Source organism: Leptodactylus fuscus, chromosome 2, assembly GCF_031893055.1.
Source record: "Leptodactylus fuscus isolate aLepFus1 chromosome 2, aLepFus1.hap2, whole genome shotgun sequence".
Classification (NCBI taxonomy): Eukaryota; Metazoa; Chordata; class Amphibia; order Anura; family Leptodactylidae; genus Leptodactylus; species Leptodactylus fuscus.
Window position 1 is genome coordinate 229810111 of NC_134266.1, and position 18620 is coordinate 229828730.

The 18620-nt window shown below is 43.4% G+C and overlaps 2 protein-coding genes across 2 annotated transcripts in view; both read right to left on the minus strand.

Annotated features, from left to right (window-relative positions):
- Positions 1-18620, minus strand: part of SPRYD3 (SPRY domain containing 3) — a 422505-nt gene that overhangs the window by 229566 nt on the left and 174319 nt on the right. The gene's annotated exons all lie outside the window — the stretch shown is intronic.
- Positions 1979-14695, minus strand: LOC142195773 (malignant fibrous histiocytoma-amplified sequence 1 homolog). The gene is made up of 10 exons (XM_075265798.1): positions 14656-14695; positions 11112-11985; positions 9097-9391; positions 8607-8793; positions 7053-7240; positions 6200-6690; positions 5961-6118; positions 4222-4390; positions 2315-2385; positions 1979-2089 (listed from the first exon to the last, which is right to left on the minus strand). The coding sequence occupies exons 1-10, from the start codon at positions 14693-14695 to the stop codon at positions 2004-2006; spliced, it is 2559 nt and encodes an 852-aa protein (XP_075121899.1). The 3' UTR covers positions 1979-2003.

Consider the following 18620-nt stretch of genomic DNA (forward strand, 5'->3'; position numbering starts at 1 on the left):
CTGCTCCTTACTGCCCAGCGATGATCCTGAGCTGTGGGGCTGACCCCTCTCACAGTGCACCAATATCTCTGGCCCCAGGGCACAAACCTGGAAAACTGACAGTATTCTGAATTCAGTGCAGTGTCAACTTTGTGGTAGTATATAATATGTCACAACATAGAGGACATGCAAGGTCTTCTCTAAATATAAGGTTGTTGGCAGCACATTAGTCAGAGTGTATACCGCTGGCAGTATGTAACCTATATAGAAATGGAGGAACATATGAACAATTTTCCTCTATGTAGTATACACCAGCAGTGTCAAGACCTTTATAGTGAGCTTGGTATGGGCCTGAAAATAATATATTGCAGATGTTACCCAAAATGTGATCGAGATCTCTCTTAATTCTATACATTTACATTAATAAGATTATAATCTGGTGTTATAGTGTTCTTTGCTATCTGAGGATTTCCTCTACCTGTGCTTCCTGTATATGCAGGTGGGTGCATCATATTATTGTTCATAGTACAAAGACCCTTTTCTTTGCCCCCACACAGTATATTGCATCCTTTTTTGCCCCCAAGTATATGCCCCCCCCCTCAAATGAGGTAGAAGACAATTTTCTTCATTTTAGGGGAAAAACTCCTTGACTCCAATCTGTCAGTCAGAATCATTCCTCAATATTAAAAATCTAATAATAACAGAGAGCAGTAGAATTAGCTTTTTAAATCCTATAGAGCGCTGAGAGATAAATCCCAGACACCCAAACGCCTTCACCAGCCACAAAGCCAGATGGACTTGAATTTGGGTGCTAAGTTATCACCACAGAAACCATACAAGAAATAAATGTTCCACAATCAAACCAGAACCCACAATAAGTTTAGGCAGATCGTAATTAGTTGGATAAATCAGGAGAGCGAATATCCAGGTCAATAGTCAGTACAGGAAGAAACGGCAGAGCCAAAATCAGGAGACAAACTGGCTTTGCAGTATCGAGCCAAGGGTCAGTTCCTAGAGATCGTGTCAAAGCCAGAATCAGTAGACAATCAGTTTTCTAGTATCAGGTCAGAGGACAATATAAAGCTGTGCAACAAAAATAACTAAACTAGGTACAACCAATTGCAGGCACCTGGCTCAGGAGGAAGGGAGTTTATATATGCCTCCTCAGATGCTAACTGAAGCCCAGAGAACTTAGACACTGCAGAAGCTTCTCAGGTCAGCAGGATAACCTTAAAGCAAAACAGAGATTCCTAACATATAAGTTCATCTGGCAGAAAGCTCTACTGCTCTTACAGTAAAAACTCCCTTCTATATCTCGCTGAGTAGTGCTGGTACCAACCTGTGGCAATATGAGTGGTGGTACAATATGGAATCAAAGGGACTGAGCAAGCTGTAGATATTTGACTGAGTGGTGATGGCAGCTGTGGCCACATAGTGGCTTCCGAATAAATATTCTGCTTTAAGACAAGAGGAAGGTCCATGTGACTATGGCTGAGGGGTGGCTATGTTAGGGCTAGTTCGCACGGGCAAAGAGGGGGCGGATTATGGCGCTGAATCCACGTCATAATCCGGCCCCTCACAGTGGAGGTCTATGTAGACCGCCAGGCTATTTTTTTCTGTTCATGGAAAAAAGAATCAATATACCCTTTCTTCAGACGGACTCTGTGGCTCTTTCAGCTCCAGCGTCCGCCTTGCGACATCGCCCTCCGGAGTAGGCTGATTCTTTTAAGCCTACTCCGGAGCAGAGAGCTGCGACAGGATGCCACGCACTGCATCGGCATCTCATCGTGGCAGCCGCGACGGATATGCACATGCGTAATTGCATGTGAACTAGTCCTTAGTGCTCTTGAAAAAAAAAGATAACAGAAACATGTATATGAGCTGTATTCCTTGTTTTAGGGATTTCCACATATACAAATATAGCATTTATGCAAATAACCCTTAAAAATGTTTAAACAGATTTCTTGGTAAAGAGTCAAGACTTTCTTGCAGACATCACATGGCACGAAACAATCTTCTCCATCTTACTGGTGTGATACAATGGATGCTACACCATAGTTGGTGACATGAATCGTCGGTGGCAGAAAAGTTTCTTCAGTGTGGCCTTTCGCTGTGTATAGGAAGACATATTAAGGAAAAGTTAGTAATATAGGGAAATCAAAGTCATAAAAGGTAGATACTATCGAATGAACATCTCCGACCATTTGTTAGAGAATAGACATCAAATATAAAGCTATTAAAACCTATATATCACCCTGTAAGATTTTGTGAGAGCTCTGTCTTTTCATAGGACGTCTGAAGATTTCTTATTAGTCAGCTGTTTTTACAAGATTACCTTTTGGTAAGACAAATTCCATATTGACTGTATTACAACATGTCTCGCAGGTTTTAAAGTCTTCTTTTATCCTTAAAGACGAACATGAAAAATAAAGTGTTAAAAGAATTTGTCAGTAAGGAAAGAACATAAAAAATAAACACTGTATACCGTTAAATGTTCCGCTGCTCCAGTGTTGCTACTCCTTTTCCCACCACTCTGATCCCTGCTGGTCCTACAGTGATGACATCCCATTTATCAGTCATGTGACCACAGCAGCCAATTACTGGCCTCAATAATCACATGGCATTCATGGGACGTGGCCTCAGAGGCCAGAGATTGACTGCAGTGGTCACATGACTAAAGCACTAAAGGACCAGTGTGGTGTTAAACCAGAGCAGGTGCTGTAGAGTTGTTTGGACATTTAAAGCGGTTTTCCAGGCTGGGGCCATTTTTGATCCTCAGGATAGGCCATCAGCATCAGATTAGAGAGGATCTGACACCTGGACCCCGCATTGTTCAGCAGTTTCAGGCAATTTCTGGGAGTAGCAGACTCTGGTAGGACCCCATCAATGAAATGTATTTTGTGGAGGAGCAAGTTCATAAAGGGGTTGTCCAGGGTATACAGTTTTTCCTAAGGAGGAAGGTCGGGGAAGTGTCTTCCATCTTAGATGCTTCTTCTGGTGGAAGTCCTCACCACTCATGACAGTCGATGCCAATAAGCAGCCTAGGGAAATGACAAAGTATAGGAGTGACGTCCCATATTCCTTTCCTTAGGACACTGATTGGCCTCAGTGGCCACATGAGGAGAAAACTTCCACCAGAAGCAGCATTGGGAGCAGCAAGACCAGATCATGGTGGGAGTCACCGAAGCACCAAGGACAGGTGAGTATGTTTTTTTTTACTTTGGGGAAATTAAAGAGTTTGTCCACAATATACTATTTTCAGCACAGCGCTACTATAGGAGAGATGAATCATTACACAGTTCTCATTAAAATCAGAGGACTGCCTATGTAGTTGGCAGACAAGCTGCTAGCTCCAGAGTGAGAGTCTCTTTGCAGCCCCTTGGTGTGAGGATGAGAATGTGGGAATTCCTGAATCCCCTATATTAATGCAGAATTCCCTGAAAGTATATGAAATGTGTATTCCAAACCAGATGACCTATATAAAGACACTTTGCGATCAGTTTTTTCTTGGAGGAAACCTTATAAAAAGTACAGTTTTTGCCAAGTAAAGTTTCCCTTTGAGAAAGACCTGGGTCAGAGGAAGCAAAGTTAGCTGTATTGTTCCAAATTCTGAAGGTTAGTATTGTAAGCCGATGGCTGGTCAGGTAATGGAGGGGGTGTACATCTCACCCAGACTACTAAGGTGGGTGAGATGAAAAAACTCCAGAAAGAACATTTCTCAGCAGATCACTATTGTCTGCTGAGGGTTATTTCAGAGTTCTGGTTACTGGGCTGGATTTTTAGGAATGGGAGGTAGGATTGGTAGTGGGACCTGTCATTCCACCCCCCCCCTCCAGTCCACACTTTGGGGATGTTCCGGCAGCGACTCAGCTACCAGGAGAGTCTGCTCATAAAGGAGGCTTAAGAAGTCAGCTCCAGCAGCAGACTGGGGCAGAGCTTGGCTGGAGAGCCAAACAGAGAGGTCATATTTTTGGAGCTGTGTCCTGAATGATTCTACTGGCTTTTTGATTTCTGTTACTCTAGGTGAGGTAACCTATTCTATGTTTATTTAGAGCCTAGCCAGGCAGGTATTTATTTTTGTATTGTTTCCTTTTGTTGCTGCACTATATTTTTGAGTGAAAATAAACTCTACCTTTGTTTTGGACTAAAAGAAACTGGACTTGTGTGTCTATGCCACCCCACCTAGCAACCCCAGACCCTGACAGTATAAAATAGATGAATTTTAATGGAATGAGTACATACATATCGTAGATAGATCCTGTCCTTTCCATGTCCGGCCACTCAAACTCATCTGGGCATCCGATGGTCCTGCACGGTGTTCGAATGTAGTAAAAAAGTCCAGGCCACTCCTTGCAAAGTTTCTCCACAATACCCAGAATGACTAGCTTGAAGTCCCAGAGAGACTGGAAATCTGAATATTTACAATGGATTTTTCACATTACAAATAAATATATATGGTATTCCCAATCATTAGTCAAGAGTGACTATAAACACCAAAAGGTGACTAGAAACCACCCAGATGAGCACTTTCAACAGTCTCTTTTCCTTTGAAAGGCTCCACAACATTAAGGTTGAGGCCCCACATTGCGGAACACAACTTTTTTTTGTCAGCTTTTAAGCCAAAGACAGGATCGGATTGAGCAGAAGGGAGAAGTATAAGAACTTCCTATACATTTCCCATTCCCATTGTAGCCATTCTCAGCTTTGGCCCAAAAAAACGCAGCAAAATCTGCGACAAAAAAAGCTGTGTTTCGGCAATATGGAGCCTCAGCCTAAGTTGACCTAGTGATCAGTAGTATTCTGTGGATAACTCCAGTGCCAAGTGTTCAATTCCAATACAATGCAGTGCTCCCATAGGGCAAATGTAGTATTACACAATACTTACTGAATCAATGGGATGCCAGAACTTTAGAGCCGGAGATAATCTAGTCTCCAGTCTAATTAATGAAGGTCATGAATTTGCTTAAAATATTCTTGGAAGTCCCATAAAATTGAATCGGGGGCCATTAATGCTACAATAAAAGGGTCAGAGACCAGTGATTGAAAAAGATGCGATTCTCAGAGGTGGGAGTGGGATACACATCCATTGAACATAAATGGCATATCCTGTGTGCAGCGTTGGTAGCCATGGCTCAAGTGTCCTATCTCTGCTAGTCTTGGCTGTGGGCAATATGCTCAAGTCCCGGCCCGTAATAAGTGTGTGCTGGTCCTTTAAGAAGTTGTTTTACCTTATAATTTGTACCTGACCTATCCCTTGCACCTTTGGGCTATTTAAGACACTTTCCCCCCACTGGAAGATGCCTGAACATAAAGGTCCCAAGCTTGTCTAGTCCTTGTGAATGTGTTCCGCTCGCTGTACATTCTGACCTCTTGTTACCCTGATTATTCTTGACCTCTTGCAGATGACCTAAATATACCTGTGCCAGATGCCCTGACCTATTGCTTGTTATTCCATATTGCATAAACTCTACCTGCCCTTACCTTGGAGATTCCTTTGACTACATTTCTATCTGCTCCCTTGGTGCCCTGCATTGGCATCTCAACCCACCTGGTTCCAATAGTCCAAGATTACTCCTAGAGGTAGACACTCTGTGGTTCCCTTCAGCGAAGTTCAAATCCCCATACAGGGGTTAAGAGGAACCACTTAGACAATGTCCTACATTAACATTAACCCAACTTATTTTGTCTTCCCAGAGGGTCGATGTTTGCTGTATTACACTGGGTATATGCCATAAGTGACCCAGATGGGAATATCCTTTAAGAAGGAACATCTTGGGTTGTTTTTAGAATTTAAAAATATATTCGGCTAGACAACCAAAAAGTGAAAACAGCTTTGAGCGACAATCTGTGACATGAGGTTTAGCTGTCAATTCAGTTCCTCATAGAAATGTGGGAGAAGGTGGAACGGTGGTCTGCTAGACTAGGTTGAAGACTCACTTAAAGTGTTTGATTTTTATGGTTTACCAAAGAATCAGACTCACCACCGGGTTCTTTTGGTTTTCGGCTCCGAATCTCAAGATAACTATCCGCTCTCTGATTGAATTGTTTCACCAACAGCGGTTTTCCATTGTTGGCCAACAGGAAATTGTCTTTTTCTACCCAATGCGTGGAATAAAAGGAGCAAGATTTCACCATCAGCCTGAAATATAAAGAACATAAAATGTAAGTGAATAATAATTAGATTAAAAAATGGAAAAATTCAGAGAAGTAAATAAACAACCTTTGAAAAAACCCTTCTGGAACTTGAGGAGAAAAGTAAACTCTAATGTGGAGGTCCTCATGGTGGTCTCCTCCCCACCGCTCTGTAACTTCCATGAAATTGTTGAGATAAGTCGGAAAAAGGTAGCACAATTCTTTCCGAGTATCTTTTACAGACCATGGACTTCCAGGAAAAAACTCAGGGGCTCTTGGATTCAGTTGCTTTACGTTCCTGACAGACATACAGATCTGGAAATGCATGAGAAGACTGAGTAGCTTTCCACTGTGTGTATCATGTCCAATCAGATCATGGAAGAGATCCTCGGTATTCTGCAGACCAAGGGTCTCTAGCTGGTGCTTAACTAAAACCCGAATGGCTTGGAGACGAATCATAGCTTTAGATTGTAGCATTTCTTGCCACTTTAGTACATCACGCTTAAAGGCTCTTTCCGAAATAAGGATTTCAGTGGATATTGACCTGAGTTGGTTGTAGAGATCATGTCTGACAAGCATCTTTAACAGAACAGAAAAAACTGATGGAAGGCACATAAAGGTAAAAACATAAAAGCATCAAATTAAGCTATTGCCTCTTTCACATCTGAAGTCAGGTTTCCATTCGGGAAGACTGCTCGGGGAAGGAAACATGAAGATAAAAGTGCTGCTTGCAGGAATTTTCTCTCCGGATGTTTTGTGCAGACACCAAGCAGAAACCACACGGATCCCATCATAGTGTATGGGATCCTAAAGGTAACCGCTTTTTAATGCATATAGGTTTCCTTCGAGGGTTCCCCAAGCAGAATCCCCAAATGGATACCCGAACGCTGATGTGAGCCGGGCCTAATATGCCTGAAGCAAACTATATGGTGGTACCAAACCTTGAAGACCGTGATGAGGAATGAAGGTTTCAGGAATACAGTGTTTAGCAAAGGTTTGATGTCTTCATACCACACAATGAGGCCAATTCTATGGAGATAGCGTAAAATATCTTTTAGAAGATTTTTGTTTAGGTCCCTCTTGGTCTTCAGCATGACCTCACTTAACAGATGATCCAAATCCATTATTCCTGTGAGTCAAGCATTAGGGGATATGGTTAGTTATGTCTTTGCATTTCACATAAACATGCCTTAGGTACAGAAAATCAGATAAGATAAGATAATCCTTTAATAGTCCCACAGTGGGGAAATTTCAGTATGTTACAGCAGCATAGTAATACAGATACAGGATAATACACAGTAATATATTACGGAAGTAGACACATAAGCTGAGAAGATATACTAGGAGTCCATAGCAGCTAAGGAACAGAAGAAAGGAAGACTTCATAGTCATAATCATTAGTTTTCTGTGCGGAATGATCTTCGCTTGGTCTGATGTAGATTATACAGCCTGATCGAGGTTGGAAGGAAGGACTTGCGATAGCGCTCCTTCTCACACTTGGGGTGAAGCAGACGGTCACTTACAGTGCTGCCAAGTGCCATCAAGGTCTCATTATCTCTTAGCTATCACATTTCTGTCTAATGCTAAGGCTTTATTCACATCTGCGTCGGGATCTCCATAAGAGACTCCGTCCCAGATTCTGACGAAAATTGTTATAAATCAATATAGTCTATGGGGTTGTGGGTGTCTGTGAGTATCCTCTGTTTTAGCGAGCAGTCTCTGTCATTCAGGTCCCACAACTGATACGAACAATGGAGAGCATGTCGCAAGTGTGAACCTAGCCTTAAGTACACAGGGTGTTTATTAAGTTTCTGCCCCTCACCTAGATCTCCCCTAAAAAAAATCCAATTTGCATATCAACAAAAAAAGACAATATTTTGGCAATGGAGGCACCATTTAAAAAGAGCAAAAACACCATTTTTTCAACTAACCCTACCCTATGTGTGGGGCTTCTGGTGACAGACTAGATTAGGTTCCTATGTTCTAATACTAACATGTGAATTGACATCTTTTTATATCCATCGGATAAAGAGTACTTGTTCCAGTAACAATAGGTTGTCCCTTCTCTAGGATCCTATCTATACTGGTAGTTTATGTAAATTGAAGATTTTTCCTAAATATATTGCTTTAGAAATGCTGCTTTGGTTGCCTGTTATGTGAACTTATTCCTCCCCTTGTTTACACAGCGTTACCACAACCCCTGACCTGTGAGATAGGACAAGTGACGTCACTCACTGCTCTGCTGACAGGACAATCAGTTCAGTTAATTGCAGTTTGCTGATAAAGTCCTGTCTGTTATCTCTCTATGAAAACACACAGATAACACTGAGACCTTTCTCTACAAGCATCTGCATATTATCTGATCTGCATAAGTATTGTGTGACTTCATAGTGTCCTGTTCAGCAAGAGGGGGGAAAACAGGAATTGAGAAAAAGAGACAACAGGAAAACTGCTAAAAAAGTGAGATGGGAGAACCCCGTTAAGATTTTACTTACCATGTTGTGGGGTCTCTTCATTTTGTGTCACTTCCAATATGGCATTCTCCACTTCTTTGTAGATAGGGGGCAGCATTTTAATAATATTTGGAAATAATTCTTCCTTGCATACAGTATATAAGATATGATTCTGAAGCTTTTCAATGTCATTGTAGTGCGTGCCGTCGATAGGGAACACATTCACAACCTACAAAATACAAAATGCACAAACACTACATAAAATATAAATGACTTTACTGTCTATTATACATTAACATGTGAAGTATCGAATATTCATTTACAGTCTTTCTGGGGGGGGGGGTTAGATTCTGTTGAATTTAATGGGAAAAATAACATAATTTTACAATAAACAATAATTTTTTTGTGTTAGAAGCAGGACATGGCATCAACTAATGGACTCCATTATAAGTTACAATGGAGTCATTGTGGTTCTACAACACATGTGAAGATATGAAGAACACATGAAACATGACAAGAGGGGTTCACATACATGTACGCTGCAATTCGATAACTCTCTCAGTTTATCTGCTTGTTCCAGGTAAAACTCAGAGTCTTGACGCTCCTCCAGATTGTTTATAAAGTGGGTAAGATTGGCCTTATGTTCACTTAGCATCCTGTAGATCCTTTCCTTAATATCTTGACACTTCTCTTCTACTTCCCCTGGTTGGCATAGATCCGTGTGAGTGCCCACAGTAAGGACTACTGAGTTGGGAACCCTCATTACCAAATTTTTAATCCAGAATCCAACAAGATCCATAAAAATCTGCTCATTGTCGATTTGGTACCTGCAAGAATACAAAAATGGAAGTAAATTTTTGTTGTTATTTCTGCAGTTGGGCATTAAAAGTATATCAGGGTGCACATTATTTCCCTTTCACTAAAATAAGATAAAGGGTACGTCCACATGGAGAGGATATTTTCAATGCAGATTAAAAAAACTTTCATGTTTAACAAGCAGATTTTGTTGCGGGGTTGCGATGGATTTTATTGTTTGCAATGGAAAAAGTGAAATCCGCACTGAAAATTCAAATCATACATTTACATGCTGCAGAGTTATAGAGTTAGAGACTGCCCACAATTCTGCGGCAGAAAATCTAGAGATGATCCATCCCATGTGTACATACCCTGATGTACAAGTTGTCTGCATATTACAATGATATATCTATTATCACCCTGTTTCCATATGTCACTAGTGCATGCAAAGATACACTTTGTATTATCTGTATCACCTCCCCTTATCTCGTCCTATTCACGGCCACCATTGCTACAGCTCTGTATATTGGGCCACAATGTTCTGTCCCCTTCTCCTGTGCACATACATAGGGTTTGTGTACGCTCCCTTGCTGACCATTATACCACAAGCTTGCACCTGGATTACAATCTCTGGCCAGTGCCTAAAAGTTCCCAGGTATTAAAGCACCTTCCCTCTGAGCAATAAGGTTCCTAAGTTAATATTTCAAGTGAAGGTGTTATCTGCTTCAATATAGTGTCTACCCATGTCCTGACCTCTGCCGTATACCTGACTTTGTACCAGTTATACACAAACTCCACCTAGCCTTAGCTTGCCCTTTGATCACATTTTTTTCAGGACCACACTTCGGCCTCTCTTGACCCACCTGGGCCAACTGTCACAAAACTGAGAATACTCCTCAGTGGAGTAACTAGGAATGGCTGGGCGCCAAGGCGAACATTTGACATGGGCTCCACCCCCCATGCACAAACTGCATTCCTGAATACAGTATTATGCCCCATAGTGGTCCCTTCATACAGTATTATGCCCCATAGTGGCCCCTGCGCACAGTATTATGCCCCATTGTGTACCGCCCATGAACAATTATTATACTCTGGGGTCTTTTCAGACCCCAGAGCATAATGATCGGAAACCCAGGAGAGGATATAAACATAAAAAACAATGTTACTTACCTCTCCCTGGCTCTGGCGAACTCCCTGCTACTTTCAGCCGTCTTCAATGATGGACCAGACGTCACGTGAGCCAGGTCTGTGTCACAACGCATAATGACGTTGGCCAGACCCACGTGACGTCTGGGACATCACTAAATAGGCTTGAAGCCTTCTGGAGCCCAGGAGAGGTAAGTAACAGGGTTTTTTTTATGTTTTTTCTATGTTCCCTCACCTCTCCTGGCCCTCCAATCATTATACTGGGTGGTCTGAAATGATACCCTGAGTATAATGATAGTGTTTTTTTGTTTGGAGTTTGCAGGCCCACGGCCTTACTTACCAATCCCCTCTCCTGATTACATTCACAGAAGTGGAACAACCGGCTGCCTTGAGCAGGAGTGAGGATCGGTAAGTAAATTAGGACCATTACCTGCTGGGGTTACTCCAGCAGGTAACAATCTATTAACAAAAAAAAAAAAAGAAAAATCATTAAGGGCCTGCCAACCCCCTAATGCCCCGGTACCTGTGGCAGTTGCTACCGCTGCTACCCCGGTAGTTACACCCCTGTTACACTTAGAGGCAGCGACCTGGTGGTTCACTGCTTACCTGTGTAGATTAACAACAAGGATGACGAGAGCATATGGCGTAATAAAAACGTGATGTGTGACATAATACTCTAGATGTCCGGCAAAGTCCCAGAATAAAAATGTCAGGTCCTGGATTTGAAATTCCCTGATCTCTATTCCTACAGTCCGTTCCTGCAGAGATACGGGAACCGCATGACCTTGGGTGAGGCTCCTGCTTATTGTGGTCTTCCCAGCCAGACTTGCACCAATAAAAATAGCTTTCACCCTCTTTTCTTCTTTGGCTTGGGTTTCTTGCAGTTGCAGGAAGTAACTGCGGATCTGTTTGAGGCCACCTACACAGACTTCATCAGGAGGCTCCCTCAGATGGTTGCAGGACACCTTGAACTTTTTCAGGGACAGACCAAGGAAGAGTCGGGCAGGCAGTTTTTGGAGCTTATTGTTCTCCAGATAAAGTTCTTTTAAGCTTTTTATTTCTAAAACACATTCGGGAAAGTCAGTAAATAGATTGTGGGATATGTTCAGGTACTGCAGCTTGGAACAACCACCCAAGTCCATTGGTAGTCTTGAGAGACGGTTGTTGTTTAATTTTAGGTGTTTGAGATGCTTTAGGAGGAGAAATATACCAGCGGGAATGGTCTGGATTTTATTTTGGTTTAGTTCCAACTTTTCTAAATGGGTCAAACTCTGGATTTCTGTAGGAAAATCAATTAGCTCGTTCTTAGAGAGAATTAAGATCTTGAGCTCCTGAAGATGGTTTATCCCAAAGACAGTTTTTAGTTTGTTTCTATCAAGATTTAGGATCTGAATATTGGGGTCAACCAAAACCTCTGATGGAATAACCTTCAGTCTTCTGAGAGATAAGTCTATTTGCTTTGACGGTAGCATTTCCTTGTCTGTTTGAGAAAATATAAGACAGCATTATTATATTTAAAGGGTAGCTCTTAGGTGAATTCGGGGCATTTAAACACCAACATTGGACCGTTTTAGTGTGTCAAAGTTTCCTATAGTATGCCTGTCCGTCCAAGGGTTGTTTACTAAAGCTTTCCAATATTTACCAAGAGATGAGTCTTATGAGTCCACTCTATGGTGCTCCCATCCTATAATACTTCGGCCTCACTGCACCCGCTAGGCTAGCATGTGCAGTAAAGTGAGAATATACTACACCTTCAATGGAAAAGTAGGTAAGTCAGAGGAGTACATTATAAGCAACCCGGGGTGGACAGATATAATAGGGCCAAATTGTACAGCGCTGCGGAATATGTTGGCGCTATATAAATAAAATGTATTATTATTATATTATTAGGGGCATATTCTGGACACTGGAAAAAAAAAATCTAAGTGGCTCAGGGTCCTGTCAGTAGTGAGCAGTGCTGTCAGTGGTGTAAATGTACTGTCTGTAGTGAGCAGTGCTGTCTGTAGTATAAATGTACTGTCTCTAGTGAGCAGTGCTGTCAGTGGTGTAAATGTACTGTCTGTAGTGAGCAGGGCTGTCTGTAGTATAAATGTACTGTCTGTAGTGAGCAGTGCTGTCAGTGGTGTAAATGTACTGTCTGTAGTGAGTAGTGGTGTAAATGTACTGTCTGTAGTGAGTAGTTCTGTCAGTGGTGTAAATGTACTGTCTGTAGTGAGTAGTGCTGTCAGTGGTGTAAATGTACTGTCAGTAGTGAGCAGTGCTGTCAGTGGTATAAATGTACTGTCTGTAGTGAGTAGTTCTGTCAGTGGTGTAAATGTACTGTCTCTAGTGAGTAGTGCTGTCAGTGGTGTAAATGTACTGTCAGTAGTGAGCAGTGCTGTCAGTGGTATAAATGTACTGTCTGTAGTGAGTAGTGCTGTCAGTAATGTAAATGTACTGTCCGTAGTGAGCAGTGCTGTCAGTGGTATAAATGTACTGTCTCTAGTGAGCAGTGCTGTCAGTAGTGTAAATGTACTGTCTGTAGTGAGTAGTACTGTCAGTAGTGTAAATGTACTGTCCGTAGTGAGCAGTGCTGTCAGTGGTATAAATGTACTGTCTGTAGTGAGTAGTGCTGTCAGTGGTGTAAATGTACTGTCTGTAGTGAGTAGTGGTGTAAATGTACTGTCTGTAGTGAGCAGTACTGTCAGTGGTGTAAATGTACTGTCTGTAGTGAGTAGTGGTGTAAATGTACTGTCTGTAGTGAGCAGTGCTGTCAGTAGTGTAAATGTACTGTCTCTAGTGAGCAGTGCTGTCAGTGGTGTAAATGTACTGTCTCTAGTGAGTAGTGCTGTCAGTGGTATAAATGTACTGTCTGTAGTGAGCAGTGCTGTCAGTGGTGTAAATGTACTGTCTGTATTGAGCAGTGCTGTCAGTGGTATAAATGTACTGTCTCTAGTGAGTAGTGCTGTCAGTGGTGTAAATGTACTGTCTGTAGTGAGTAGCGCTGTCAGTAGTGTAAATGTACTGTCTCTAGTGAGCAGTGCTGTCAGTGGTATAAATGTACTGTCTGTAGTGAGCAGTGCTGTCAGTAGTGTAAATGTACTGTCAGTAGTGAGTAGTGCGGTCAGTGGTGTAAATGTACTGTCTGTAGTGAGTAGCGCTGTCAGTAGTGTAAATGTACTGTCAGTAGTGAGTAGTGCGGTCAGTGGTGTAAATGTACTGTCTGTAGTGAGCAGTGCTGTCAGTGGTGTAAATGTACTGTCTGTATTGAGCAGTGCTGTCAGTGGTATAAATGTACTGTCTCTAGTGAGTAGTGCTGTCAGTGGTGTAAATGTACTGTCTGTAGTGAGTAGCGCTGTCAGTAGTGTAAATGTACTGTCTCTAGTGAGCAGTGCTGTCAGTGGTATAAATGTACTGTCCGTAGTGAGTAGTGCTGTCAGTGGTATAAATGTACTGTCCGTAGTGAGTAGTGCTGTCAGTAGTATAAATGTACTGTCTGTAGTAAGTAGTGCTGTTGTAGTAAGTAGTGCTGTCAGTGGTGTATATGTACTGTCAGTAGTGAGCAGTGCTGTCAGTGGTGTATATGTACTGTCAGTAGTGAGCAGTGCTGTCAGTGGTGTATATGTACTGTCAGTAGTGAGCAGTGCTGTCAGTGGTGTAAATGTACTGTCCGTAGTGAGTAGTGCTGTCAGTAGTATAAATGTACTGTCTGTAGTAAGTAGTGCTGTCAGTAGTATAAATGTACTGTCTGTAGTGAGCAGTGGTGTAAATGTACTGTCCGTAGTGAGCAGTGCTGTCAGTAGTATAAATGTACTGTCTGTAGCAAGTAGTGCTGTCAGTAGTATAAATGTACTGTCTGTAGTGAGCAGTGCTTTTCCTGGTGAATTTCTTCTTGTGATAATGTATTCCTTCAATAAAAAAAAAGTCAAAAGTAACAGAGAACTGAGGATCCTCACCCGGTGGAAACAGCCAAGCAAGTACACTCAGCTGTCTACAACACTCACGCATTTCCATGGGGAAGAATGCTGCCCACTTCTTTTCCTGGGTTCCCCCACATCTTACATCTTATCACTAGGGGTCCTAGTAGCAGGACAACCTGGTATCATCTTACTGTCTCCTCAGACAATAGCGTGTAAAGCAGACAGCCCATACCAGATTACTGAATACTTACTTTTTCCTTCCATACTTTCATCTTTAAGGCGAGGCTCCATTTCTTCTACACACAGTTTCATTTCCCTATAGATTTGTTCTAACAGTCAGTGGTCTGTGTCATCATGTCAGCCAATACTTACGCAAGACTGTGATGTCCATGTGTCACGGAAATATATCTCCTAGTATTGTAAGACTAGGCTAATCTGTAACAGATACACTGAATGTCTACAGAACATACCGGAGCACATCTATCTATGTGTTTGCTCTTAGAATTAATGTAGCAGGATTTCTGGATAGAACCTCTATCTATCTATGAATATGCTTAAAAAACAAAACTCAGATTCAACACCAAATAGCCACACAACTCCCATTGAGAGGAAGACCAGGAGATCGGGAGTAGTAGTCATTTTGGTCATGATGGCAGGAATCTTGACCAAATCCTCCAGCTCTCCTCCTAGATTAATACAAGGGTCCTGTGGGTATACGAGTGTTGGTAGCGTTCTCCTTGTGGCACATTCTGATGGATGTAATCCTCCCTGAGCCTGATTGTCATTGGAATGCTCATGATGGTCCTGCATGAATATGACTTAGGAGACAGGGTTTGCAAAAGTTGGTATCCCTTAGTGTTTATTTGAGGTAGGACAAGGCAAATTCTATAGATACCGGAGGAGAAGTTCTTACATCGCATCCACTGAGGACCAAGGTTGAGCTGGTTGATGGTACTTTCGAGGTAGTTGTTTCTACAACTCCCAAACTGCTGAGTGTAGATTCTCACGGGGTTGCCCTGTTTGATCTGAGGCTGTAGTCAGGGTCATAGCTATGAGGTCCATATAACACTTCCCACACATATTGATCTGCCGCACTTCAAACTACACAAGGTGAGCAGGGATAAATCCCATCTCCTGACTGCAGACACACTACTGTCTCTCACCTGGTATCTTCCAATTCTGGGCTCAGTCTATTACTGTATATACTCGAGTATAAGCCGACTTTTCCAGCACATTTTTCATGCTGTAAAAGCTCTACTCGGCTTATACACGAGTCAGGGTCCACGGAGCACAGAAAACTGGAAGGACCTGGAAGGGGGAGGTCCTTTAGTGCTACTGCTCTGTGATTGGCTTGTCATGAGGTCACGTGACTGTGATGTCATCAAAGGTCCTGTAGCCACTGGTATGTAACATCTGCAGATAAGGTTGGGTTGAGTCTAAATCCTAGTAGCTCTGCCCACACCAGAGTCCGATCTACCCTGCAGATGAGTGGCCAGGATTCATTGTGTCTTATGGAAGATGTCTGTTGTATGGAGGAGAGGAAGCTCCAGTAACGTGACACACACAGGGACCTTCCTTTAGTTACTCTGCCTATTAATGTCAGGCATTTGGGGTTATTCATTTAGTTTCAGAAACTCCATGTGCATACCTCCCAACTTTTGAAGAACCGAAAGAGGGACAAAATGTGCGGCGCATGTAGCGCGCTGCAGCTAATTTAGCCCCGCCCACTTTTGTGTTGACTCCGCCCACTCATTAATTTTCCATATGCCCGCACACAGTATAATCCTCCTACAGTCACCCGTAAATTATATGTCCCCCCTCTATCTCTCCCCCAGTTTCATATACACCCTTCATCTGCCCCCAGTTTCATGTCCCCCTTCCATCTCTGCCCCAGACTCATGTCCCTCCATCTCTGCCCCCAGATTCATGTCCCCCTCCATCTCTGCCCCCAGATTCATGTCCCCCTCCATCTCTGCCCCCAGATTCATGTCCCCCATCTCTGCCCCCAGATTCATGTCCCTCCATCTCTGCCCCCAGATTCATGTCCCTCCATCTCTGCCCCCAGATTTATGTCCCCCCATGTCTGCCCTCAGATTCATGTCCCCCATCTCTGCCCCCAGATTCATGTCCCCTCCATCTCTGCCCCCAGATTCATGTCCCCCATCTCTGCCCCCAGATTCATGTCCCCCATCTCTGCCCCCAGATTCATGTCCCCCATCTCTGTCCCCAGATTCATGTCTCCACATCTCTGCCCCAGATTCATGTCCTTTCCATCTCTGCCCCCAGATTCATGTCCCCAATCTCTGCCCCCAGATTCATGTCCCCAATCTCTGCCCCAGATTCATGTCTCCACATCTCTGCCCCCAGATTCATGTCCTCTCCATCTCTGCCCCCAGATTCATGTCCCCACATCTCTGCCCACAGATTCATGCCGTCCTCTCCATCTCTGCCCCCAGTGTCATGCCGTCCCCTCCTTCATCTGCCCCTAGTGTCATGCCGTCCTCTCCATCTCTGCCCCCAGTGTCATGCCGTCCTCTCCATCTCTGCCCCCAGTGTCATGCCGTCCTCTCCATCTCTGCCCCCAGTGTCATGCCGTCCTCTCCATCTCTGCCCCCAGTGTCATGCCGTCCTCTCCATCTCTGCCCCCAGTGTCATGCCGTCCTCTCCATCGCTGCCCCCAGTGTCATGCCGTCCTCTCCTTCATCTGCCCCCAGTTTCACGTTCCACCTCCACATTACACTTACCTTCTCCTCTGCTCCCTCACCGCTCTCTGCGTGCCTCTCTCGCTGACACATATGCGGCTGAAGCGAGGAGCTGACCTGTGTCAGCTCCTCGCTTCGCCGCTGCCGCCGGCTACTGGCTTGTAGACGCGATCACCTGTGTCAGCTCCTTGCTTCAGCCGCATATGTGTTCAACTCAGATCTGCGTCCTCTGGACGCAGATCTGAGTTGAAATCGGGACATACCTCCCTCCAACCGGGACCGCGGGACATGTCACCCAAATCGTGAATGTCCCGCGGAAATCGGGACGGTTGGGAGGTATGCATGTGCCTCAGATTAATAACAGTTAACCCCATCATGTCCCTCATATTAACCCCTGTGTGCCCCATATAAGGGTTACTAATATGTGAGACACATGAGGGTACTAATGAAGGACCTTAATTATGAAGATACCTAATTATTACCTCCATATATCCCACATATCAGTAACTCTTATGTGAAGCACACAGGGGGTTAATATGAGGGACACAATGGGGTTAACTGCTATTACTATGATCCCCATGGAGTTACTAAGCTGCAATGCACATGACCAGACTTTTTATCTGCAATGGTGGATTTCACCCCCCCAAGGCTTATACTTGAGTCAATAAGTTTTCCCAGTTTTTTGTGGTAAAATTAGGGGTCTCGGCTTATATTCGGGTTGGCTTATACTTGAGTATATACAGTAGATTCTACTCTATACGTTGTGAGAAGGTGACAGGCAAAATGATGGATTCATAGTATAACTCGCCCAGGTTTCTGACCTATGCTTGGTCCAGGGCAGATCTGTAATAGGCCTCAGCCCAGGTGTAGTGCCTGGGTTCGTTACTGGCCCATAAAAGGCTGCAGAGCTTGCACATCAGGGCAGATCCTGGCAGTGAGAGGAGTCGCCTGGGTCAGTCCTGGAGAGCTGAGTTTGGTGAGACCAAATTGGAACTTGTGTTTTGTTTGATCACGTGGCTGAAAGTAAGCCAAATAGTTAAGTACATAAACACACTACAGTCCACAGCCAACAACTGGAGTATATAATGCAGGAATCCCAAAATGCTCAGATAAAGCCTCCCAGATGAGACACGTATAGTTAGCCTGACTCTGTACTGTATTAGTTAGAGCTCGGACAAGCAGGAGTTTTGTTTTGCCTGACATTTGTTTTGCTTATTTTTGTACCTGATGTGAAGGTTTATTTATTTTGCTGTTTTTTTTTTTTTTAAATAAACCGGTTTGCACCAGATTTTGTGTCCTTGTCTCTGACTGGTTGGGTACACAACATTGCTGTTTCCGAGCTTCCTACTTCCTTCCGCTAAGGAAGGAAGAAAATAATTGTGTCCTGCCGTCCTTTACCCTGAACTCTAAGTTAGGATTGGGTCAGCTACATCTACCATTCTCCTGTGATTTGCTTTATAAAAGAGGTTGCACAAGATTTTTAATTTTTAATGGCCTATCCTCAGGATCAGTCG

Bases quoted from the DNA above. Each gene is read 5' to 3' on its own strand.
- LOC142195773 (XM_075265798.1), bottom strand. From the start codon at position 14,695: ATGGAGCCTCGCCTTAAAGATGAAAGTATGGAAGGAAAAA. The intron at 8,794-9,096 runs GTATGTGAACCC...TGTATTTTGTAG, and splicing joins TATCGAATTGCAGCGTACAT to GTTGTGAATGTGTTCCCTAT. The intron at 6,119-6,199 runs GTTGTTTATTTA...TTTATATTTCAG, and splicing joins CCAGAAGGGTTTTTTCAAAG to GCTGATGGTGAAATCTTGCT.